This window comes from Cervus canadensis, chromosome 7, assembly GCF_019320065.1.
Source record: "Cervus canadensis isolate Bull #8, Minnesota chromosome 7, ASM1932006v1, whole genome shotgun sequence".
NCBI lineage: Eukaryota > Metazoa > Chordata > Mammalia > Artiodactyla > Cervidae > Cervus > Cervus canadensis.
In genome coordinates, this window is record NC_057392.1 from 21,112,713 (window position 1) to 21,134,592 (window position 21,880).

General features: G+C 44.4%; 1 protein-coding gene and 1 non-coding gene across 3 annotated transcripts in view; both read right to left on the reverse strand.

Moving 5' to 3' along the window:
* Positions 1-2,834: 2,834 nt before the first annotated feature.
* LOC122445686 lies at positions 2,835-2,960 on the reverse strand. Its single transcript, XR_006270641.1, has one exon. It is a non-coding gene; the product is annotated as a U6atac minor spliceosomal RNA (small nuclear RNA).
* A 5,285-nt stretch (positions 2,961-8,245) lies between these two features.
* Positions 8,246-21,880, reverse strand: part of LOC122445395 (heat shock transcription factor 2 binding protein) — an 80,425-nt gene continuing 66,790 nt past the window's right edge. For both annotated transcript variants that reach the window (XM_043474515.1, XM_043474516.1), the window contains exon 9: positions 8,246-8,990. In XM_043474515.1, the coding sequence (XP_043330450.1) occupies positions 8,782-8,990 (209 nt within the window). In that variant the 3' untranslated portion in view covers positions 8,246-8,781. The remainder of the gene's footprint in view (positions 8,991-21,880) is intronic.

Sequence of the window (21,880 nt, forward strand, 5' to 3'; positions counted from 1 at the left end):
GCTGTTACAAGTAAGCCTCATGGTAACCACAAAGCAAAACCTATAGTTCAGCTCAGTTCAGTTCAGTCGCTCAGCCATGCCCAACTCCTTGCGACCCCATGAACACCAGGCACACCAGGCCTCCCTGTCCATCACCAACTCCCAGAGTTTACCCAAACTCATGTTCATTGAGTTAGTGATGCCATCCAACCACCTCATTCTCTGTCGTCCCCTTTTCCTCCTGCCTTCAATCTTTCCCAGCATCAGGGTCTTTTCCAATGAGACAGCTCTTCACATCAGGTGGCCAAAGGACTGGAGTTTCAGCTTCAGCATCAGTCCTTCCAATGAACACCCAGGACTGATTTCCTTTAGGATGGACTGGCTGGATCTCCTTGCAGTCCAAGGGACTCTCAAGACTCTTCTCCAACACCACAGTTTAAAATCATCAATTCTCTGGCGCTCAGCTTTCTTCATAGCCCAACTCTCACATCCATACATGACCACTGGAAAAACCATAGCCTTGATTAGACAGACCTTTGTTGGCAAAGTAATGTCTCTGCTTTTTAATATGCTGCCTAGATTGGCCATAACTTTTCTTCCAAGGATTATGCGTCTTTTAATTTCAGGGCTTCAGTCACCATTTGCAGTGATTTTGGAGCCCCCCCCCCCCAAAATAAAGTCTAACACTGCTTCCACTGTTTCCCCATCTATTTCCCATGAAGTGATGGGACCAGATGCCATGATCTTAGTTTTCTGAATGTTGAGCTTTAAGTCAACTTTCTCACTCTCCTCTTTCACTTTCATCAAGAGGCTCTTTAGTTCCTCTTCACTTTCTGCCATAAGGATGGTGTCATCTCCATATCTGAGGTTATTGATATTTCTCCCAGCAATCTTGATTCCAGTTTGTGCTTCCTCCAGCCCAGCATTTCTCACGATGTACTCTGCATATAAGTTGAATAAGTAGGGTGACAATATACAGCCTTGACGTACTCCTTTTCTTATTTGGAACGTCTGTTGTCCCATGTTCAGTTCTAACTGTTGCTTCCTGACCTGTATACAGGTTTCTCAAGAGGCAGCTCAGGTGGCCTGGTTTCCCATCTCTTTCAGAAATTTCCACAGTTTATTGTGATCCACACAGTCAAAGCCTTTGGCATAATCAATAAAGCAGAAATAGATGTTTTTCCGGAACTCTCTTGCTTTTTCGATGATCCAGCGGATCTTGGCAATTTGATCTCTGGTTCGTCTGCCTTTTCTAAAACCAGTTTGAACATCTGGAAGTTCACGGTTCATGTATTGCTGAAGCCTGGCTTGGAGAATTTTGAGCATTACTTTACTAGCATGTGAGATGAGTGCAATTGTGCGATAGTTTGAGCATTCTTTGGCATTGCTTTTCTTTGGGATTGGAATGAAAACTGACCTTTCCCAGTCCTGTGGCCACTGCTGAGTTTTCCAAATTTGCTGCCATACTGAGTGCAGCACCTTCATAGCATCATCTTTTAGGATTTGAAATCGCTCAACTGGAATTCCATCACTTCTACTAGCTTTGTTCGTAGTGATGCTTCCTAAGGCCCACTTGACTTCATATTCCAGGATATCTGGCTCTAGGTGAGTGATCACACCATCGTGATTATCTGGGTCATGAAGATCTTTTTTGTGCAGTTCTTCTGTGTATTCTTGCCACCTCTTCCTAATATCTTCTGCTTCTGTTAGGTCCATACCATTTCTGTCCTTTATTGAGCCCATCTTTGCATGAAAAGTTCCTTTGGTATCTCTTGATACCAAAGGTATTTCTTGAGGAGATCTCTAGTCTTTCCCATTCTATTGTTTTCCTCTATTTCTTTGCATTGACCACTGAGGAAGGCTTTCTTATCTCTCCTTGCTATTATTTGGAACTCTGCATTCAAATAGGTATATCTTTCTTTTTCTCTTTTGCTTTTCGCTTCTCTTCTTTTCACAGCTATTTGTAAGCCCTCTTCAGACAGCCATTTTGCCTTTTTGCATTTCTTTTTCTTGGGAATGGTCTTGTTCCCTGTCTCCTGTACAATGTTATGAACCTCCGTCCATAGTTCTTCAGGCACTCTGTCTATCAGATCTAGTCCCTTAAACCTATTTCTCACTTCCATCAAATAAGGGATTTGATTTAGGTCATACCTGAATGTTCTAATGATTTTCTCCACTTTCTTCAATTTAAGTCTGAATATGGAAATAAGGAGTTCATGATCTGAACCACAGTCAGCTCCCACTCTTATAGTAGACACACCAAAAACAATCAGAAAGAAATCTAAGCATAACACTACAGAAAGTCTTTAAATCATAAAGGAAGAAAGCAAGTGAAGAAGAAAAAATCGCAGAGGAACTGCAAGACAGTTGAAAGCAATGAACACAATAGCAATAAGTACATATCTATGAATAACTACATTAAGTGTAAATGGACTAGATGCTTCAAACATAAGACAGGGTGGCTGAATGGATAAAAAATCACTCGCATCTATATGCTGCATATAAGAGACTCACCTCAGACATAAAAACACACACAAGACTGAAAGTGAAGGGATGGAAAAAGATTTTTCATGCAAATGGAAACCAAAAAAAAGTTGGGATACTCCATCAGACAAAATGGACTTTAAAGCAAAGACTAATAAAAGACAAAAATGAGCATTAAATAATGATAAAGAGGTTGATCTAACCAAGAAGATATAACATTTGTAAATACTTATGCACCCAACATAGGTACTTAACAGACCCAAAGGGAGAAACTGATAGCAATACAAAAATAGTGGAACTTTAACACCTCAATTACATCAGTAGACTAATCATCCAGACAGAACATTTTTTTTTTTTTCAAGGTTTCTCTTTAAAAACAGTGGTTAGATGCCACGAAGTAGGTGGCAATGCCTTAACCGTATGCGTGTTGTCAGGCCCGAGAGCCTCTTCCATCCTTGTCAAGGGGAGTGCTAACCTTCTCTCCTTTCATACAACACCAGACAGAACATTTATAAGCAAACTTTGACCTTAAATGACAAATTACACCATATGGACTTAATATATATAGAACTTTCCATTCAAAAGCAGCAGCACATTCTTCTCAAGCACACAGGGAACATTCTCCAGGATATATCGCATGCTAGGCCACCAAAAAGCCTTGGTAAATTTAAGGAGACTGAAGACATATCAAGCATCTTTTCTGACCACAATGGTATGAAGCTAGAAATCAATTATATGAAGAAAACTGGAAAAATTACAAATACGTAGTGATTAAACAACATACTCCTGGACAACCAAGTGAGTTAACAAATAAATCAAAGGAGAAATAAAAAAAAATACCTTGAGACAAATGAAAATGGAAACACAACCTACCAAAATCTCTGGAATACGCTAAAAGCAGTTCTAAGAAGTAAGTTCATAGTGATACAGCCCAACCTCAAGACATAATAAATACCTGAAACAATCTAACGTCACACCTGAAGGAACCAGAACAAGAACAAACAAAACCCAGAGTTAATAGAAGGAAGGAAGCTGTAAAGATCAGAGTGGAAATAAATGAAATAGAGACTAAAACAGAGAAACTAAAGAGCCGGTTCTATGAAAAGCTAAAATTGACAAACCTTTAGATAAGCTCACTAAGAAAAAAGAGAGAAGGCCCAAATAAATTCAGATATGAAAAGAGAGAAATTGCAACTGATACCAAAGAAATACAAAGGATTATAGGACTATCAATGATTATATGCCAACAAATTGGACGTTAGGATTGGCCCAATTTAAAAGAAATGGATAAATTCCTAGAAATATACAATCTTCCAAGACAGAATTATAAAGAAATAGAAAACCTGAATAGACTGATTACTAGTACGGACACTGAACAGTAATCAAAAAAACTCCCAATGAACAAAAGTCTGGACCAGACAGCTTCACTGGTGAATTATGCCAAACACTCAAAGAAAATCTGATACAAATCCTTCTCAAACTCTTCCAAAAAACTGAAAATCCGGGAATGTTCTCAAACTTATTTTACAAGGTCAGTATTACCCTGATATCAAAACCAGACAAGGGAACAACAACAACAACAACAAAATGAAATTACAGGCCAATATAATGAGATGGTTAGATGGCATCACCAACCCAATGAACGTGACTTTGAGCAAATTCCAGGAGATAGTAGAGGACAGGGAAGCTTGGCGTGCTGCAGTCCATGGGGACACAAAGAATCAGATATGACTTAGTGACTGAGCAACAACAACATGCAGCCACGAAATTAAAAGACACTTGCTCCTTGGAAGGAAAGCTATGAAAAACCTAGAGAGTGTATTAAAATGCAGAGACATCACTCTGCCATCAAAGATCCATATAGTCAAAGCTATGGTTTTCCATAGTCATGTACAGATGTGAGAGTTGGACCATAAAGAAGGCCGAGGGCCAAGCAATTGATGCTTCTGAACTGTGGTGCTGGAGAAGATTCTTGAGAGTTCCTTGGACAGCAAGGAAATCAAACCAGTCGATCCCAAAGGAAATGAATCCCTGAATATTCATTGGAAGGAGACGCTAAAGCTGAGGCTCCAATACTTTGGCCACCTGATATGAAAAGCCGACTCACTGGAAAAGAAGATCCTGATGCTGGGAAAGGTTGAAGGCAGGGTGGCAGAGAATGAGATGATTATATAGCATCACCTCAATGGACATGAATTTGAGCAAACTCTGGGAGATAGTGGAAGACAGAGGAACCTGGAGTGCTACAGTCCATGGGGTTGAAAAGAGCCAGACGCAACTTAGCAACTGAACAACAATCCCTGAACACAGATGCAAAAACCCTCAACAAAACATCAGCAAACCAAATTCAACAAGAATAAAAAGATCATGCACCATGATCAAGTGGGATTTATTCTAATATGCCAAGGACAGTTCAAAATCCATGAATCAGTTAATGTGATATACCACATTATCAAATGGAAGAATACAAATCATATGATCATCCCAATAGGTGCATAAAAAGTATCTGAAAAAAATCCAACATATATCATAAAAACTCTCAACAAAGTGGGCATGGATGGAACATTTGTTGTTGTTTAGTCCTTAAGTCATGTCTGACTATTTTGCAACCCCATGAGCTATAGCCTGCCAAGCTTCTCTCCTCTGTCCATAGGATTTTGCAGGCAAGAATACTGAAATGGGTTACCTTTTCTTTCTCTAAAGATCTTCCCGACCCAGGGATCAAACCCACATCTCCTACATTGAAGGCGAATTCTTCACCTCTGAGCCACAGGGTACTTAAACACTACAAAGGCCACAAGCTCAGAGTTACCATCATACTTGACAGCAAAAAAATTAAAACCTTCCCCCTTAATATCAGGAAGAAGGCTCCCACTCTTGCCACTCTTATTCAGCAGAGTATGGAAAGTCCTAGCCAGAGCAATCAGGTGGAAAAAGAAATAAAGGCATCCAAATTGGAAAGGAAAAAATAAAACTATCATTATTTGCAGACAACATGATGTTATATACAGAGAAAACCCTAGACCATATGATACAACCATTTCAATTTAAGTACATACCCAAAAGATTTGAAAGCAGGAACTCAAACAGATACATGTACACCAACATTCACTGCATCATTCACTACAGCCAAAGGTTAAAACAAATGTCCATCAACAGACAAATGGGTAAACAAAACGTGTGACAAAGACACAATGGCATATTAGGCATGAAGGAAAGGAATGCAGTCCTGACACAGGCTAGAACATGGATGAACACTGCATTGCTAAGTGAAATAAGCCAGACCCAGAAGGACAAATATTTGGTTCCATTTATATGAGGTTCTTGAGAAGTCAAACTCAGAGAGACAGAAGTAGAACAGAGGATAGATACTGGGGCTTGGAGCAGGGGAGATGGAAGATGAGGAGTTACTATTCAATGGGTACAGAGTTCCTGTCTGGGTCAATAAAAAGTTCTGGCAATAGACAGAGGAGATGGTTACATAACACCGTCAATATATTTAATACCACTGAATTCTATACTTAGAAATGGGTTAAATGGTAAATTTTATGTTCACCATCTACATTTCTGTGGTGAATTTTAAAACAATTCAAAAAAACTTGAAGGACGACAAATAACAACAACAAAAAAGACAGTAACAGTCTTCACTGTGTAACATGCACTAGCACATTCGTTCTACATCTGGAGACAAATTTCAATGTGCGCATTCCCCGAGCACAGAGATATCTGTGGACCACAAGGATGGACCTTTCCTTCCTCACCTGAGGCTGGGCTTAAGAAGCATCCAGAGACTTTTCAGTGGGTCATTCGTCGCACCTTCTAAGGCTGCCCTGTCCCCACAGTATGCTGCATCCTAACCTGTGTCATACACTGTACCAGGGTCTAGGTCAGGGACCCTATGTTGAGCCCTTGGGAAGCTGTCTAAGCATCTACTACTTGGAAGAAGAGCAAAACAGTGCAAACTTCGACTTCAGAACTTCTCAGAAAATCAGTACGCCTACAAAAGTACTGATCAACCTTTCCACTTGTATTAATATCATGGCAGTACAGTTACAGTGTAGTGGCCACATTTACAACTTTCATTAAAAACCCTCCTTGCTTGTGGTCTGACTACAGGCCTTGGCCGATTTCCTTCAAGCCCCAGACTTGTGATGCTGTGCTTAATACTCTAGTTAATTTTAAAGGCCTCTGGAATAAGTGGAAGACACGAGGCTATAAAAGGATCCGGGATGAGACAAACACCTTACACCATTATGCTCATTATGCCACACACAGACACACTGACCTGCATCCTGAAGGGACGGCTCCTGTCAAACCTCTGAGAACACAGAGCAGACTGGATGGCATGAGGCCTTCCCTGATCACCGGCTGGGCTGGGGAGAGACTAGAGAGGGAGTGAGGTCTGCCTGTGGGCCTGGCAGGCTTCACGCCTTTACAAACAAGCTGACAAACCAAGGAGAGAAGTTCCTTCATGTAATAAATAGAAAAGGAATTATTTAGAGCTTAAATTTAAAAAACAGATACCATTTTACTGCTGTTGTTTCTGATTTTAAAATTCACAAGTGACCTCAGACACTGCCATGTATATACTTCAATGAACACTTTTTAAAATGAGTTTTCTTTAGATCTTTAGATGCAAAAAAAAATGAAGATTCCGTGTTTTCCCCTTGACCTTCACAAGAAAAGTAGAAATATTAGAAAGGCTAGTCACTCCTGAAAATTGGCCTTAAGTACTTTTCCTGTAATATACATTCAAAATACGTATTTTGCATGTTTCTTTCTGAAGGAGTTTTCGTAAGAACCCTTGCTATCTTTAGCACTTTAAAATTAGGAGGAAAAAAAACATATCCTTCTTAATCACATTCATCTACTAATTAGCTAAACTACATGACAGTCACGGGCTTGGCCCAGTTCCATTTTTCTCTATATGCCACCGATCCCATTTTTGGCAGGAAAAAGACCCTGCATTTCTAGAGACAGCACAACTAATTACAACTAGTTTATCTCTCATTACCTTATCAAGCAAATAACCCAAATGAAAATGATACTATGCTAGAAAAAGAACAAAAACACAACGTCCTCAATTTTATTTGCCAGTCATCAGGGCCCACAGCACCACACAGCACAGATGGACCAATGTCTGCCTCCGTGAATTTTAAATTGCCTTTTACAAATTTTCTCTGCTTTTGATGAGCCAGGTTCCACAATATGTCAGCTTGTGAAATTCAAGCAACTGTGTATATATATAAGCTCCTTCATTCAGACTCAGCCATAAACTGCACAAAGCCTGTAAGATCTGCTTAAAAGAAAATGAAGTTATTCCAAACTGCCATGCACACAGAAACAGCATACGCATGTGCTTGGGGCTGCCGCGGGAAAGGACGCTAGCCTGTGTTTTTGCACCTGCAGAACTCCCAGAGCCCACGGGCCTGCAGCGTCATCCTGATGGGCCTAGCACATGCTGCCGTGACTCTAAGGAGTGACAGAGGGGACTCTGCTCACACATCACAGCACCACGAGAAACAGAGAGCACCCTTCTCTGTTCTCTGCCAGAGGCCCAGACACAGTTGGGAAGGACACACACCTGTGCACATCATTTAAAGAACTTCAAGCAACTGTGCGAAGGCCCATGCCATGATAATCTCATATGAAAAACTGGATCCCTGAGTTTATAGCCAAAGGGCCCAGAACAATGTAAGGAGAGTTTTTTCTCCAGCCATGTATATGCACTGTAATATGCAACTTCCTAATACCAAGTTTATAATACTTCAGAAAACAACAGTTATAGCACATCAATGACTCTGCTGGCTTTATTTACTCAAAAACAAAAGAGGCAAAAAAAAATACAGAACTATAATGTCCAATGTCATCTGAAATAACAAGTTCACCAAAAGGTAGAAAGGTAAACGTGAACTGGGGGGATTAATTGCAATCATTAGAGAGAATGAATTGTTTTTCAAAAAATGTATCTCAGGAAAATGCTGACCAATGGGGTAGGTGGTTATTTAACCTCCCACTTTTAGGGGGAGCCAACAGGTCTCAGAGTCTCCTGGGCAGCAGGAGCCGCTCTGAGAAGGCCCTCTTCTGGCTGCAGCTGACATGGGCCTTTCTGGAAGGACAGATCCTTCCTCAGGCTCCCCTTTTGGCAAGGTTAACCAATCACCCACAAGAATTTTTACTTCCAAGAGGAAGTCCTGTAGATACATATCAATTCACACCCACCGCTAGTCATCACATCTGCATGTGTAACATGGCACACGGCTGGTGACTTTGGAGGACAAAGTGGGGACCCGGGGAGGAGATGGTGTATGAGCACCCCTACACATCACGCTCCAGAGCACGCAGGTCCTCCAGGAGCTCCTGGGCCACGGTCTGCAGGTGGGGGTTGCGGCTCTTGGCCATAGCCAGGATGCGCTGCAGGGGCAAGGAGCTCCGGAACTCAGAGGCTGACCTGGAGAAGACTTCTGGCTCCAGCACCACAGACTGGACGAGGCGCAGCACGTGGAGACACACCTCTGCATCGGGATCTGAGGAAGAGGCAATGCTCCGGTTAGAATAAAACCTTCCACAGGGACCCTGGGCAGAAGCCACCCTCAGGGCTTCCTGGTCTTTTGGAATGATGGATTGGACAGTTTACTCAACTATGAACTGACCCAAAACAGTGTCACTTCTTGACGTTAAAGCTGAGCTCACGAAGGCACGTGAAAACATCTTCTACTTAGTAATGTTCCACCTTCAACTATTATTCACAATCATGTAATTTTGAAATGCTGAACTAAAAATATGAGGGTTTTTCATGTAGTCTGCTGTAATTCTGTCCACTTATATGAGTGCTCTAAAGGTATTACTTCACTTTCACTCCAAGTTCAGCAAACCCGAGAGACCACATACTGACGAGGCATCCCTCAGGCCACTGAGCTCTGCAAAGTCACGGCTGCAACACTCAAGCTGCCTTCTGTTTTCCATGGGAGGCTCCCTGGAGTTACAGAGCCAGCAGCCACGGACCACAGCAGGCACGTAGAAGCAGCTGGACCGAAACAAGAGCCCCAAGCAAGCTGTAACCCTGACCACCACGGATACCCTTCTCCTTACCACGGCTCTCCACTGGGAATGTTAAACATGCCACGGAGTCATTTCTTCATTAGACTCTGTAATAGGAACCAGACTCAAAATCTGTACCTCTTTCCTAGCACTACACTTTAAAAACCTTTAAGCTTAAGTGGATTGAAGAGAGTAGACTAAACAAGCGCTCAGTGGGCACTGCCACGGCACATGCATGCACACACACACACACGCACGCGCGCGCGCACACACACACACACACAAGCTCTTCTGTACTGAACAAAAGCACCAAGACACACGGAGACTGCTGTGCTGGGAGGCAGAAACCCCCCTGGGTCCAGACCGTGAAATCCTCCTGTCTGGGGGGACGGGAAGGAAACTCTCTGGCACAAAAACAACCAAAGACACAAGCAGAGTGGCTGACATAGGAAGGAAGACAGGATCTCTGTGAAGGCACCCCCTCGGATAGAGGCGCAAGAGGGAGCTCCCCACACTCACCCCACGACCTGCAGTGGCCCAGCAAACACCCAGCAGCCAAGGAGAACAGTCTATGGCAGGAAGCAAAACCATGGAAGGTGATCCCTCTGAGACACAGACCAAAGGGAAGGCCCTCAGCTGAGGGTGGAGATTGCTCTGGCCACTCAGTCCGCACCGTCAGCACAGGAAGGAGATGTTCTGAAAGCAGCAGTGCAGAGGTAACCACAGCAACAAACCCCAAGCCCAGCCCAGCCCCGACATCACCATCCCAGCAGAATAAGACCTGTAAACACTTTACCTCGTTCTCTCCTGCAGAGGTTGGCATGCAGGCCAAAGTCAGCCCATGTTTCCGCACAGGCTGTGAGCTAAGGGTGGCTGTTACCTTTTTAAAGGGTTATTTTAAAAGAAAACAAACAGAAAAATAATACACAACAGAAACCACACGTGATTCTCAAAGTTCAAAATAGTTACCAGCAAGCTCATTATAGGAAAAGCCTGCTGACCTCCACTCTACTGCCCTATACACAAGGCCCACCATTCAGTCAGAAATTACAGTGACAAAGCAAGGGAAATAAAACTCCACTGAAGTAATAATCAACAGAACCAGACTCAGAGATAACCTAGATGTAGGAACAATTAGAAAAGGAATTTGAAATAAATATGATCAAGAGATGGGTAAACACTGTTTTAGGGTTCTTGCAGTATACCTGAAGCAGTATAATATTTTATTTAAAGACTTTTAATGTTTTAATTTAAAATCAACTGATTAATTAATACAATTAATAATAATTCAGTTCAATTTAGTTCAGTCACTCAGTCATGTCTGACTCTTCGGAACGCCATGACTGCAGCATGCCAGGCTTCCCTGTCCATCACCAACTTCTGGAGCTTGCTCAAACTCATGTCCATTGAGTTGGTGATGCCATCCAACCATCTCATCCTCTGTTGTCCCCTTCTCCTCCTGCCCTCAGTCTTTCATTTCCTAGCTTCAGGGTCTTTTCCAGTGAGTCAGTTCTTCACATCAGGTGGCCAAAGTACTGGAGCTTCAGCTTGAACATCAGTTTTTCCAATAAATATTCAAGACTGATTTCCTTTAGGATTGACTGGTTTGATCTCCTTGCAATCCAAGGAACTCTTAAGAGTTGCCTCCAGCACCACAGTTTGAAAGCATCAATTCTTTGGTGCTCAGCCTTCTTTATGGTCCAACTCTCACATCCATACATGACTACCAGAAAAACCATAGCTTTGACTATATGGACCTTTGCCGGCAAAGTGATATCTCTGCTTTTGAATACACTGTCTAGGTTTGTCACAGCTTTTCGTCCAAGCAGCGAGTGCCTTTTAATGTCATGGCTGCAATCACCATCTGCAGTGATTTTTTTTTTTTTCAACAGATTGTCCTATTTATTAAAACACAAAACTATTATATGTACTTTCTACATTTTCTTTTTTTTTTTGGGGGAATTTTATTTATTTATTTTTTTTTAATTATTTTTTTTTTCCAGTGGGTTTTGTCATACATTGATATGAATCAGCCATGGATTTACATGTATTCCCAATCCCGATCCCCCCTCCCACCTCCCTCTCCACCTGATTCCTCTGGGTCTTCCCAGTGCACCAGGCCTGAGCACTTGTCTCATGCATCCCACCTGGGCTGGTGATCTGTTTCACCATAGATAGTATACATGCTGTTCTTTTGAAATATCCCACCCTCACATTCTCCCACAAAGTTCAAAAGTCTGTTCTGTATTTCTGTGTCTCTTTTTCTGTTTTGCATATAGGGTTATCGTTATCACCTTTCTAAATTCCATATATATGTGTTAGTATGCTGTAATGTTCTTTATCTTTCTGGCTTACTTCACTCTGTATAATGGGCTCCAGCTTCATCCATCTCATTAGGACTGGTTCAAATGAATTCTTTTTAATGGCTGAGTAATATTCCATGGTGTATATGTACCACAGCTTCCTTATCCATTCATCTGCTGATGGGCATCTAGGTTGCTTCCATGTCCTGGCTATTATAAACAGTGCTGCGATGAACATTGGGGTGCACGTGTCTCTTTCAGATCTGGTTTCCTCAGTGTGTATGCCCAGAAGTGGGATTGCTGGGTCATATGGCAGTTCTGTTTCCAGTTTTTTAAGAAATCTCCACACTGTTTTCCATAGCGGCTGTACTAGTTTGCATTCCCACCAACAGTGTAAGAGGGTTCCCTTTTCTCCACACCCTCTCCAGCATTTATTGCTTGTAGACTTTTGGATTGCAGTGATTTTGGAGCCCAAGAAAATAAAGTCTCTGTTTCCATTGCTTCCCCATCTATTTGCCCTAAAGTGATGGGACGAGATGCCATGATCTTTGCTTTTTGAATGCTGAGTTTTAAGCCAGTTTTTTTCACTTTCTTTCACCTCATCAAGAAGCTCTTTAGTTCCTCTTCCCTTTCTGCCATTAAAGTGGCATATTAGATATGATAGATAACTAATTATAAATTAATTCACAATTAGAGTTGGAAACTTTAATACTTTTATTTCCATTACTGATTTTAAAAAAGGAAGAAAATCAGTGAAGATACAGAATCCCTTAACAACAGTATCAACCAATTTGACCAAATATGCATTCAAAAGAATTCAAAGTACATTCTGCGATCACAAAGAATTAAGTTAGAAATACAGATATACATAATAAATAACAGAAAATAAGTGAAAAAAATCTCCAAATATTTAGAATTTTTTCTAAATAACCTGTGGATCAAGAAGAAGTCATAAGGAAAACTAGGAATTACTGTGATTGAAATGAAAATAAAGCACATTATCATAATTTGTAGACAGAGTTAAATCACTGCTTATCAGGGGAAATTATAGTACTGAATGCTTGTGTTGGACAAGAACAAAGGTCTCAAATTAATTTCCTTACCTTTCACCTTAAAAAAAAGAAAAAAAAAGGACTTCCCTGGTGGTCCGGTGGCTAAGAATCTGCCTGCCAGTGCAGGGGACACAGACAGGTTCAGTCCCTGCTCTGGGAAGACTCCATAGGCCACGGGGGCAACTAAGCTTGTGTATTGCAACTACTGAGCCCGCAGGCTGCAACTAACAAAGCCCAAGCTCTAAAGCCCATGCTCCCCAACAAGAGAAGCCACCACACTGAAGCCCATGAACTGCAAGAAAGAGTGGTCCCTGCTCACTACAACTAGAGAAAGCCCACATGCACCAACAAAGACCGAGCGCAGCCAAAAATAAATAAATTTTTAAATAAAAAAGTAAAAAATCAAACCAAAAACAAGCCAAGGGAAAGTAAAAACAAAGAGCAGAAATCAAGACAAATGAGGACAAACAAAAAAGTAGGGGGAAAAAAAAATTAGCCCCAAAGCTGACCCTGCTAAAAAGAAATCTACAAAACTGAAAAAATTCTAGCCAGGCCAAACAAGGAAAGGAGGGGAGAAGAAAAGACAGACACAGATGACAAGTGTTGGGAATGAAAGAGACATCACTATAGAACCTACAGATATTAAAGAAACAATAAGGGAACATGGGCTTCCCTGGTGGCTCAGACAGTACAGAATCTGCCCGCAGTGCAGGAGACCCAGGTTCAACCCCTGGGTTGAGAAGATTCCCCTGGAGAAAGGAATGGCTATCCACTCCAGTATTCCTGCTCGGAGAATTCCACGAGAACAGCCTGGTGGACTACCGTTCATGGGGTCGCAAAGAGTCGGACACGACTGAAGTGACTTAGGAGCAGCAGCAACAAAAGGTCTGACCACAGAATCCTGTTAAATCACAAGAATAGTTACAATACGACTTGATTTTTAATCGCTCTCCAGGACATTCTAATCTACTGAACGAAACAAAACCAACAGAAGGAAACCGGTGCCTCCATCAATGTGGTTGCACACAGCAGGAGAGGGCGGGGGCCAGCAGCTTGCAACTGCTGGCTCTCCCTCCAGGACAGGCCTGGCCACACGGCCAGCCCAGGGCGTCTCCAGAGCACTGCAGGCAGGAGAGGAGAGCTCTCCGGAGCTCCAGAGCTCTCACACCCAGAGCCTGCTCTCCACTGAGCAGTCACCTGTGAGGGCCCCAGGGCCAGCCAGACACGCCATCACTGCTCAGAAGTGTCCAGAATGCCTCCTGCAGCTGCCTTCAGAGTCAGTCTGGGAGCCATTCCCAAACACCGGGGTCACCGCCTGAGACACATGAGGATCCTAACACCCGCGTGCACTGAGTCGGGCTGCTGACCACCCAGCCGCAGGCTCCCCTCCAGCCCCTCAGCCAGGCCCTCTCCCCACCCAGCCGCAGGCTCCCCTCCAGCCCCTCAGCCAGGCCCTCTCCCCACCCAGCCGCAGGCTCCCCTCCAGCCCCTCAGCCAGGCCCTCTCCCCACCCAGCCGCAGGCTCCCCTCCAGCCCCTCAGCCAGGCCGGCAGGCTCTCCCATTGCTGCTCAGCTTACAGTGTCACAGGAGCTGCAGGACACCGTGCTCTCCGGGCTCTCCTCCCCATCGTCCTGCCTCATCATGGGCCCTCTCCTTGCTTCCTCCTCCTCCTTTCCCTCCTGCTCTGAAAACGCTGGTGCGGCCCAGGCCCAGCCTCAGGCCCTCCCACTCCCTGGGTGACGTCCACTGCTGCAGCCGCACAGGCACCCTCCACCATGACGGCTCACAGGGTGGCCTCCAGCCCCAGCCTCTGCGTGACTCAGCTCACAAATCCAACTGTGCCCTTCACATCTCCCTTTGAACATGAAACAGGCCTCCCGAATTTAACATGAGAAGAATTACTGTTTCTCCCCATCAGGGATAAGTTTGTTGTTCGGTCACTCAGTTGTGCCTAACTCTTTGCGACCCCATGGACTGTTGTGTCCGACTCTTTGCAACCCCATGGGCTGCTGTGTCTGACTCTTTGCAACCCCATGGACTGTCGCTCACCAGGCTCCTCCGTCCATGGCATTTTCCAGGCAAGAATACTGGAGTGGGTTGCCATTTCCTTCTTCAGGGGATCTTCCCAACCCAGGGATCAAGCCTACATCTCCTGCATTGCAGGCGGACTCTTTACCATTGAGCCACCAGGGAAGCCCAGGGACCAACTACTCAGCCCCAAACCTAAGCATCAACCCGGCTTCCCCTTCCTCATATTCCCGTCCCTTCAAGATGGATCTTGAATCCAGTCACGTCAATCACTGTTACCACTCCTGCTATCCCCAGACTCCCACTGCCTTCTCACCCACACCCCGCACCTGCCCCCTGTTCCCCTCGCAGCAGCCCGATGGAGCCTGGAGACAGCCCTTCAGCCCGGGGCCACCCCTGCTCTGCCATCACAGGCCACTCCAGCCCAACGGGTTCCCTGACCTCCCCTCCTGGCATTGCCCCACGCCTCTGTACCACACCGCTGCTTCATCCCCATGTTCTCACAGACCATGGCCACTGCACAGCCCTCCCACGGCACCCCTCACCACAGAGCTCTGATGGCTTCTCCTCCACCTCACTCAGGTCCCCACTGCCCACAGAGCAGCCCCACTTGGCCCCCGGAGCCCTCACATCACCCTGTCTTTACTGTGCTAGAAGATTTCCACCACTCTGCTGGTCGTCAGGTCTCCCCAGCTGAACGTAAGCTCCATGAGGGGAAAAGCTTGGCCTGGTCACTTCTGAACCTCCAGTTTCCCAGGCAGGATTGGCGCTCAAGGACACCTGTAAGGCAGACGCTGCTCAAGCGCTCCTGCCCGTGGTGTCCGCCACCCTCGGGGCAGAGGATGCCCCTCCCAACTCAGCAGTGAAGTCTGCAGAGGAGATGCCAAGCGCAGCAGTGTACTTTGTGAGAGACTAAAGAAGTACAGTCTCGAGTCTCTACTCTCTTACCTAGTTAGGGATTTTTTTTTCCAGTAAAGTAGTTGCAGGCCACTAACAAGTAACAGATGAGAAAATACAAATACAAGTCTGTTGGTAATATTCGCCATGATACCCTAAGGAAGGAATGATCAGTCTTGCGGGGTGGGACATCTGAAAAGGTTCCCCTAGAGAGTGCTTTCAAGTTGGATTTTGAAGATCTGGGAACATAAAGCATCTAATCATTTATCCTATTTCTCATTTCTTCTTTCCAAAATCCAAAAAGATGTTATAATATCAACCTTTACCAATTACAGGATGTGAGCATCTTGGCTCCTTCCATTAGCTCATCTGCTTCTGGATTGCCCTCCAGCACAGACTCTGCACTGCCCTCTTTCCAAATCACTTCTCAACTTTCTCCATATTCTTAACACAATACTTCAGACAACAGATCACACACAGAGGGAAGTGGGAAAAGATCACCTTGCCCAGCTAGGAACCTGCTCCTTCTCTAAAACACACTTGCACAGCAGATGGGTCAGCTCTGACACACACGCAGAGCCTGACTCACATCCAAATTAGTCCCAATTCAACACATGTCAAAACACATTAAAATAAGCAGATGTCAGTAACCATATCAGAAGTATGGCCGGAAAACACAGAATTCTCAGAATGGTGTATCATCTCTTAAATGGAGGTAATGCACAATTTTCACATCTCAAATTAAATGTGGGTTTAAACGATAACAACAGCATGGCCCAGGAGAGAACACACAGGCTTAGGCCGGGGAGTGTGGAGTCAGAGGGCAGGATACGACCAGCACACAGGGCACCTTGCTAACTGCCCGGCCTTGGCCAGGAAGGACTTTCACTCTCTGAGTCTCGGCCCCAGGACACACGCCCATCCCAGAGGGTTTGAGAGGCATGTGAGATAACACATATAAGCGCGTGCTGGGTGGAGCAGGAGCCTGTAAACGTGGCTGCTAGACTCTGACTGGCTGCCGTGCTGCCTCCAGCTGTGACGATTATCACACAACTGTAGCCTATCAGAACTCAAGCATCTTACCTAAAAGAGCTTCTAAGGGTTACCTTTCGGGTTATTTTTCTGGGAAGTTTAGCTTATGGATAGTCCATCTGAAGCAAGAGGGTTTGTGCCAGCAGCGGCTTCTGTTTCTGGAGATGATGCAGCGTGGGGAGAAGCAGTGGCAGGGATGAGAAGACGAGGCTGGGGGCTGGATGCACAGATGGCCTGCTCCCAAGTGCTTCCTGGGGAGAAGTGCAGCCACACCAAACACCCAAGGGAAATAGGAAGCTACCAAATTCACTCCTGCTGACATTTTCTTTGTTGAAATTTTGCCCTCACACAAAGAAGAAAAAAATACTGAAAGAGAAAAAAAAAGCAAAAGGCAGCAGTGACCTGTAGGATAACACCAAACTTGTTAAGAGTCCTGGAAGGAGAGGGGTTGGAAGACATAAATGCACTGTGAAGATACAACGGCCCCAGATATCCAAATGTGAGGTAAACCACAAACCTAGAGAGCTGCACCAAGGCTTGCCTTGTCTGAACACCAGTGACAGAGACTCACAGGAGGGAAAAGAGGAAAAACCACGTGAGGTGGAGGAAAGGTAAGAAGGACAGCAGGCTCCTGGTGAGAACACATGAGGGCCAGAGGGCAGGGACTTTTAATACTTTAAATGTCTTTAAAGTAATGAAACTGGGAAGCCCACACCCAACAAGCTATCCTCTGAAAATCATGGCAAATAAACACTTTGTAAGACAAACAGAAATGGAGAGAATTGTACCCCAGGCAGGCCTGCACCCCAAGAAATGGTAAAAGTGCTTTAGGCAGGAGAATGCTACAGGTGGAAACTGAGATCCATACAAAGGAATGGGAGCACCAGGAGTGGGAAATCACACACGCTTTTCTTCCTATCTTTTCAATCTCTTTAAAAGGGAACTGATTAAAGCAAAAATAATAAAAACGTATTTCTAGGTTTTCAACACACGTATGACAATTTTAAGAGAATGGAAGGGGGAAAAGAAGTATACTGTTAACACTGCACATGAGTGGTTGGAAGGTGGACTATGATAAGTTAAATATGTATATCTTACCCATCAGAATAACCACTAAAAGAAATACTTTTTAAAAAGCGAAGTAGCTAATAAACCAGTAATGGAGATAAAATGGAATCAAACAAAACTACTAAATTCATACAAAAAAAGAAAAGTGAAAAAGAACAAAGAACAGATATAACAAGTAGAAAACAAATAGCAAAATGACACTTCAGTTCAGTTCAGTTCTCAGTCATGTCCAACTCTTTGCGACCCCATGAATCGCAGCACGCCAGGCCTCCCTGTCCATCACCAATTCCCCGAGTTTACTCAAACCCATGTTTAACACCTATTTAACACCTACCATATCAGGTGTTGGCCCGAGCACTACTGTGTTTTAATACACACTGAGATTCTTGAGGTAGAAATACCCATTTTGCAGATCAGAAAAGGGAGAGCCTAAAGGGTAAGTTCCCAAGTAGAAGAGTTGGCATTTCTCCAGGTTTAAAGAATCCCAAAATCCATGTTCCTTAAAACATATCAAATTTCCTAACATGAAAACTGATAAATGTAGGAACTAATTACTGGAAGAAGTAATTAAATCTTTTTCTTTTACAAATTAGGAGAGATTCTTATTTTCTAGTACAATATCATACAGCAGATCTACCTAAAAGCAAAGGGGCAGAAAAAAACAGTTTTAAAATTCTTAGTCCTGAGCAGTTATGACAGTCTAGAGTTACGAAAACAGCCACCAACACTGAGAAGGACATACTGCTTCTCAGAGAATATTTCTGTTTTCTCATTCTGTAATAAAATATATATTCATCTTCCTAAAATACACACCAAATTCTGTAACGAATTTCAATTTTTAAGTTAAAGCAATTTTAAACATAATTGCGGGGACAAACATCCTGGGCTTGATAGACCTTGTTTTTAATCTGCCTGCGGTAACAAATAACTCTAAGGACATCAAGAAGATGATCTTTCAGAAGACTGATTAGGCTTGGGCTGTACTCACTGTGTCAAAAGAACCATCACTGTCATCATGAACAAGGAAGCTTGCTGGCGGAGACAAGAGAGGCATTAAGGTGTCTTCGCCCCACCCCCCACTGCATGGGACCTGCAGTTCAAGCAGGAACAAACCACCCTGGTCAAAGAATGCCACCTCTGGTGAGTGTCTGAAACTGACAGACACTGTTGGGTTGTTGGCTACCTCAGTTCAGTTCAGTTCAGTCGCTCAGTCGTGTCTGACTCTTTGCGACACTATGAATCACAGAACTCCAGGCCTCCCGGTCCATCACAAACTCCCAGAGTTTACTCAAACACATGTCCATCGAGTCAGTGATGCCATCCAACCACCTCATCCTCTGTCGTCCCTTTCTCCTCCTGCCCCCAATCCCTCCCAGCATCAGGGTCTTTTCCAGTGAGTCACCTCTTTGCATAAGGTGGCCAAAGTATTGGAGTTTCAGCTTCAGCATCAGTCCTTCCAATGAGCACCCAGGACTGATCTGCCTTAGGATGGACTGGCTGGATCTCCTTGCAGTCCAAGGGACTCTCAAGAGTCTTCTCCAACACCACAGTTCAAAAGCATCAATTCTTTGGCACTCAGCTTTCTTCACAGTCCAACTCTCACATCCATACATGACCACTGGAAAAACCATAGCCTTGACTAGACTTCTGTTGGCAAAGTAATGTCTCTACTTTTTAATATGCTATCTAGGTTGGTCATAACTTTCCTTTCAAGGAGTAAGCGTCTTTTAATTTCATGGCTGCAATCACCATCTGCAGTGATTTTGGAACCCAGAAAAATAAAGTCAGCCACTGTTTCCACTGTTTCCCCATCTACTTGTCATGAAGTGATGGGGCCAGATGCCATGATCTTAGTTTTCTGAATGTTGAGCTTTAAGCCAACTTTTTCACTCTCCTCTTTCACTTTCATCAAGAGGCTAATTAGTTCCTCTTCACTTTCTGCCATAAGGGTGGTGTCATCTGCATATCTGAGGTTATTGATATTTCTCCCGGCAATCTTGATTCCAGCTTGTGCTTCTCCCAGGCCAGCGTTTCTCATGATGTACTCTGCACATAAGTTAAATGGCAGGGTGACAATATGCAGCCTTATTAAAATAAACTAATACTAATCCCTGGTGGCTCAGACAGTAAAGAACCCACCTGCGATGCAGGAGATCCGGGTTTGCTCCCTGAGTCAGGAAGAGTCCCTGGAGGAGGGCATGGCAATCCACTCCATTATTCTTGCTTGGAGAATTTCATGGACAGACCATGGGGTCCCAAAGAGTCGGATACAACTCAACAACTCTCAGTCGGTCAATACTAATCAAGAGAGAGATACAGGGGCTATACTAACCTCAAGTAAAGTAGCACTCAGAGGAAGGACTATTACCAGGGATAAGGAAGGACATTTTGAAATGATTAAAAGAAAAGTCTATTAACAGGACATAACCATCATAAACATTCACGTACTGAATAAGAGAGCTTCAAAACACATGAAGTAAAAACTGACAGCACTGAAAGGAAAAATAAATCCACAGTGATGGTCAAAGATTTCAATATTCTTCTCTTGATAACCGATAAAAAAGTAAAAAATCAGTAAGGATATAGAACACTAAACAACATACCAACCAACCTGAAAGTTGCTGCTGTTGTTACTAACATTTATAAAACACCCCACCCAAAAACAATAATATACACAATCTTTTTCAAGTGTGGTGGAACATTTCGAAGATAGACCACATCTGGCACTAAAAGACAAGTCTCAATAAATAAAAAAGGACTGGAATCATACATGTATGTTCTCTTACCACAGCAGAATTAAATTGCAAATCTATACCAGAAACACATCTAGAAAATCTCCAAATATTTGGAAATGTCAACTTAGCTTAGAACACGCACCATACAGCAAACATACTGAAGAGTCAGTCGTGTGGCGTCACAACCCCCAGAGTCGGACACCCCTGACCTGCTACACCTCATCCTGCACTCTGTCAGTCAGGCCTAACAGACTTCTGTGTATATTCAAAACTACAGGTGCCTTAGCATTCTCTTCACTGCAGATTACCCAGAAGTCCTCCAGAGGCCACCAGACACCACTGCAGACCCGTGAAGACCCACGAGGTCCTGCAGGCCACATCCCTTCCCTTCACAGCCTCTCCCTCCCATGGGCTCACCCCCTCCCACCCCGCCCCACACCACCACCCTCCACCTCCACCCCAGTCCTCCCACACAGCTTCGTCCCACAGCTCTCCAAGTCTGCCTTCCCGAGGAGTCCAGGACATCTGGACGCTAATCTAATGGCCCTACTCAGAGTCTGGAAAGACCCCTGGTGCAGCTCTCCTCCCCACCTAGGGCAACTCTGAAACTGTCACCAGCCCTGATCTCCTGGCTACTGCCCAGCAGAGAAAGCACAGGTCAGGCCTCAGCCCTCCCCACCTGACTTCCTGGGCCAGCAGCCCGCCTGGTAATCAACAGGCACTCAAAAGTATCTAGAGAATGGATGAGTGAATCTGCAAGTGAGAGATTATGGGGGTGAATGTGCTCTCCAAGCAGGCACCTGCCACACGCCGCATGGGGAAGCAAAGCAGGTTCTGACCGGGGTTCCCCCACTTGCGAGCAGTGACTCCAGAAAAACACACTTTCTGGTGACACAGTTGTGCCCAAGGTGACAGATGGGGCAAACACAACCCTCTCTACACGTGGCTGTGAGAGTCAGCCCTGTGTGCGGTGGGCTCGTGGCTCTGTAAACTGGCTATGTGGTGCATAGCCCAGAGGACACGGGTTCCCCAAGAACTGGTCTATAACACTCCCCTCTCCAAGTGAGATGAGGGAAACCCACACACTGAGAACGAACAGACTAGGAACCTCAGTAAAAACATGAACAGAGAGCCAGGGACCTTGCAGTAACCTCCAGAGATCAGACCCAAGTTCCCTCCTGCTCCTGACAAGAGCTGACAGAGCTCTGGTCAGGCTGCAGGTGACGGCCGAGCACCATGTGGGGCACAGACCGTGTGACT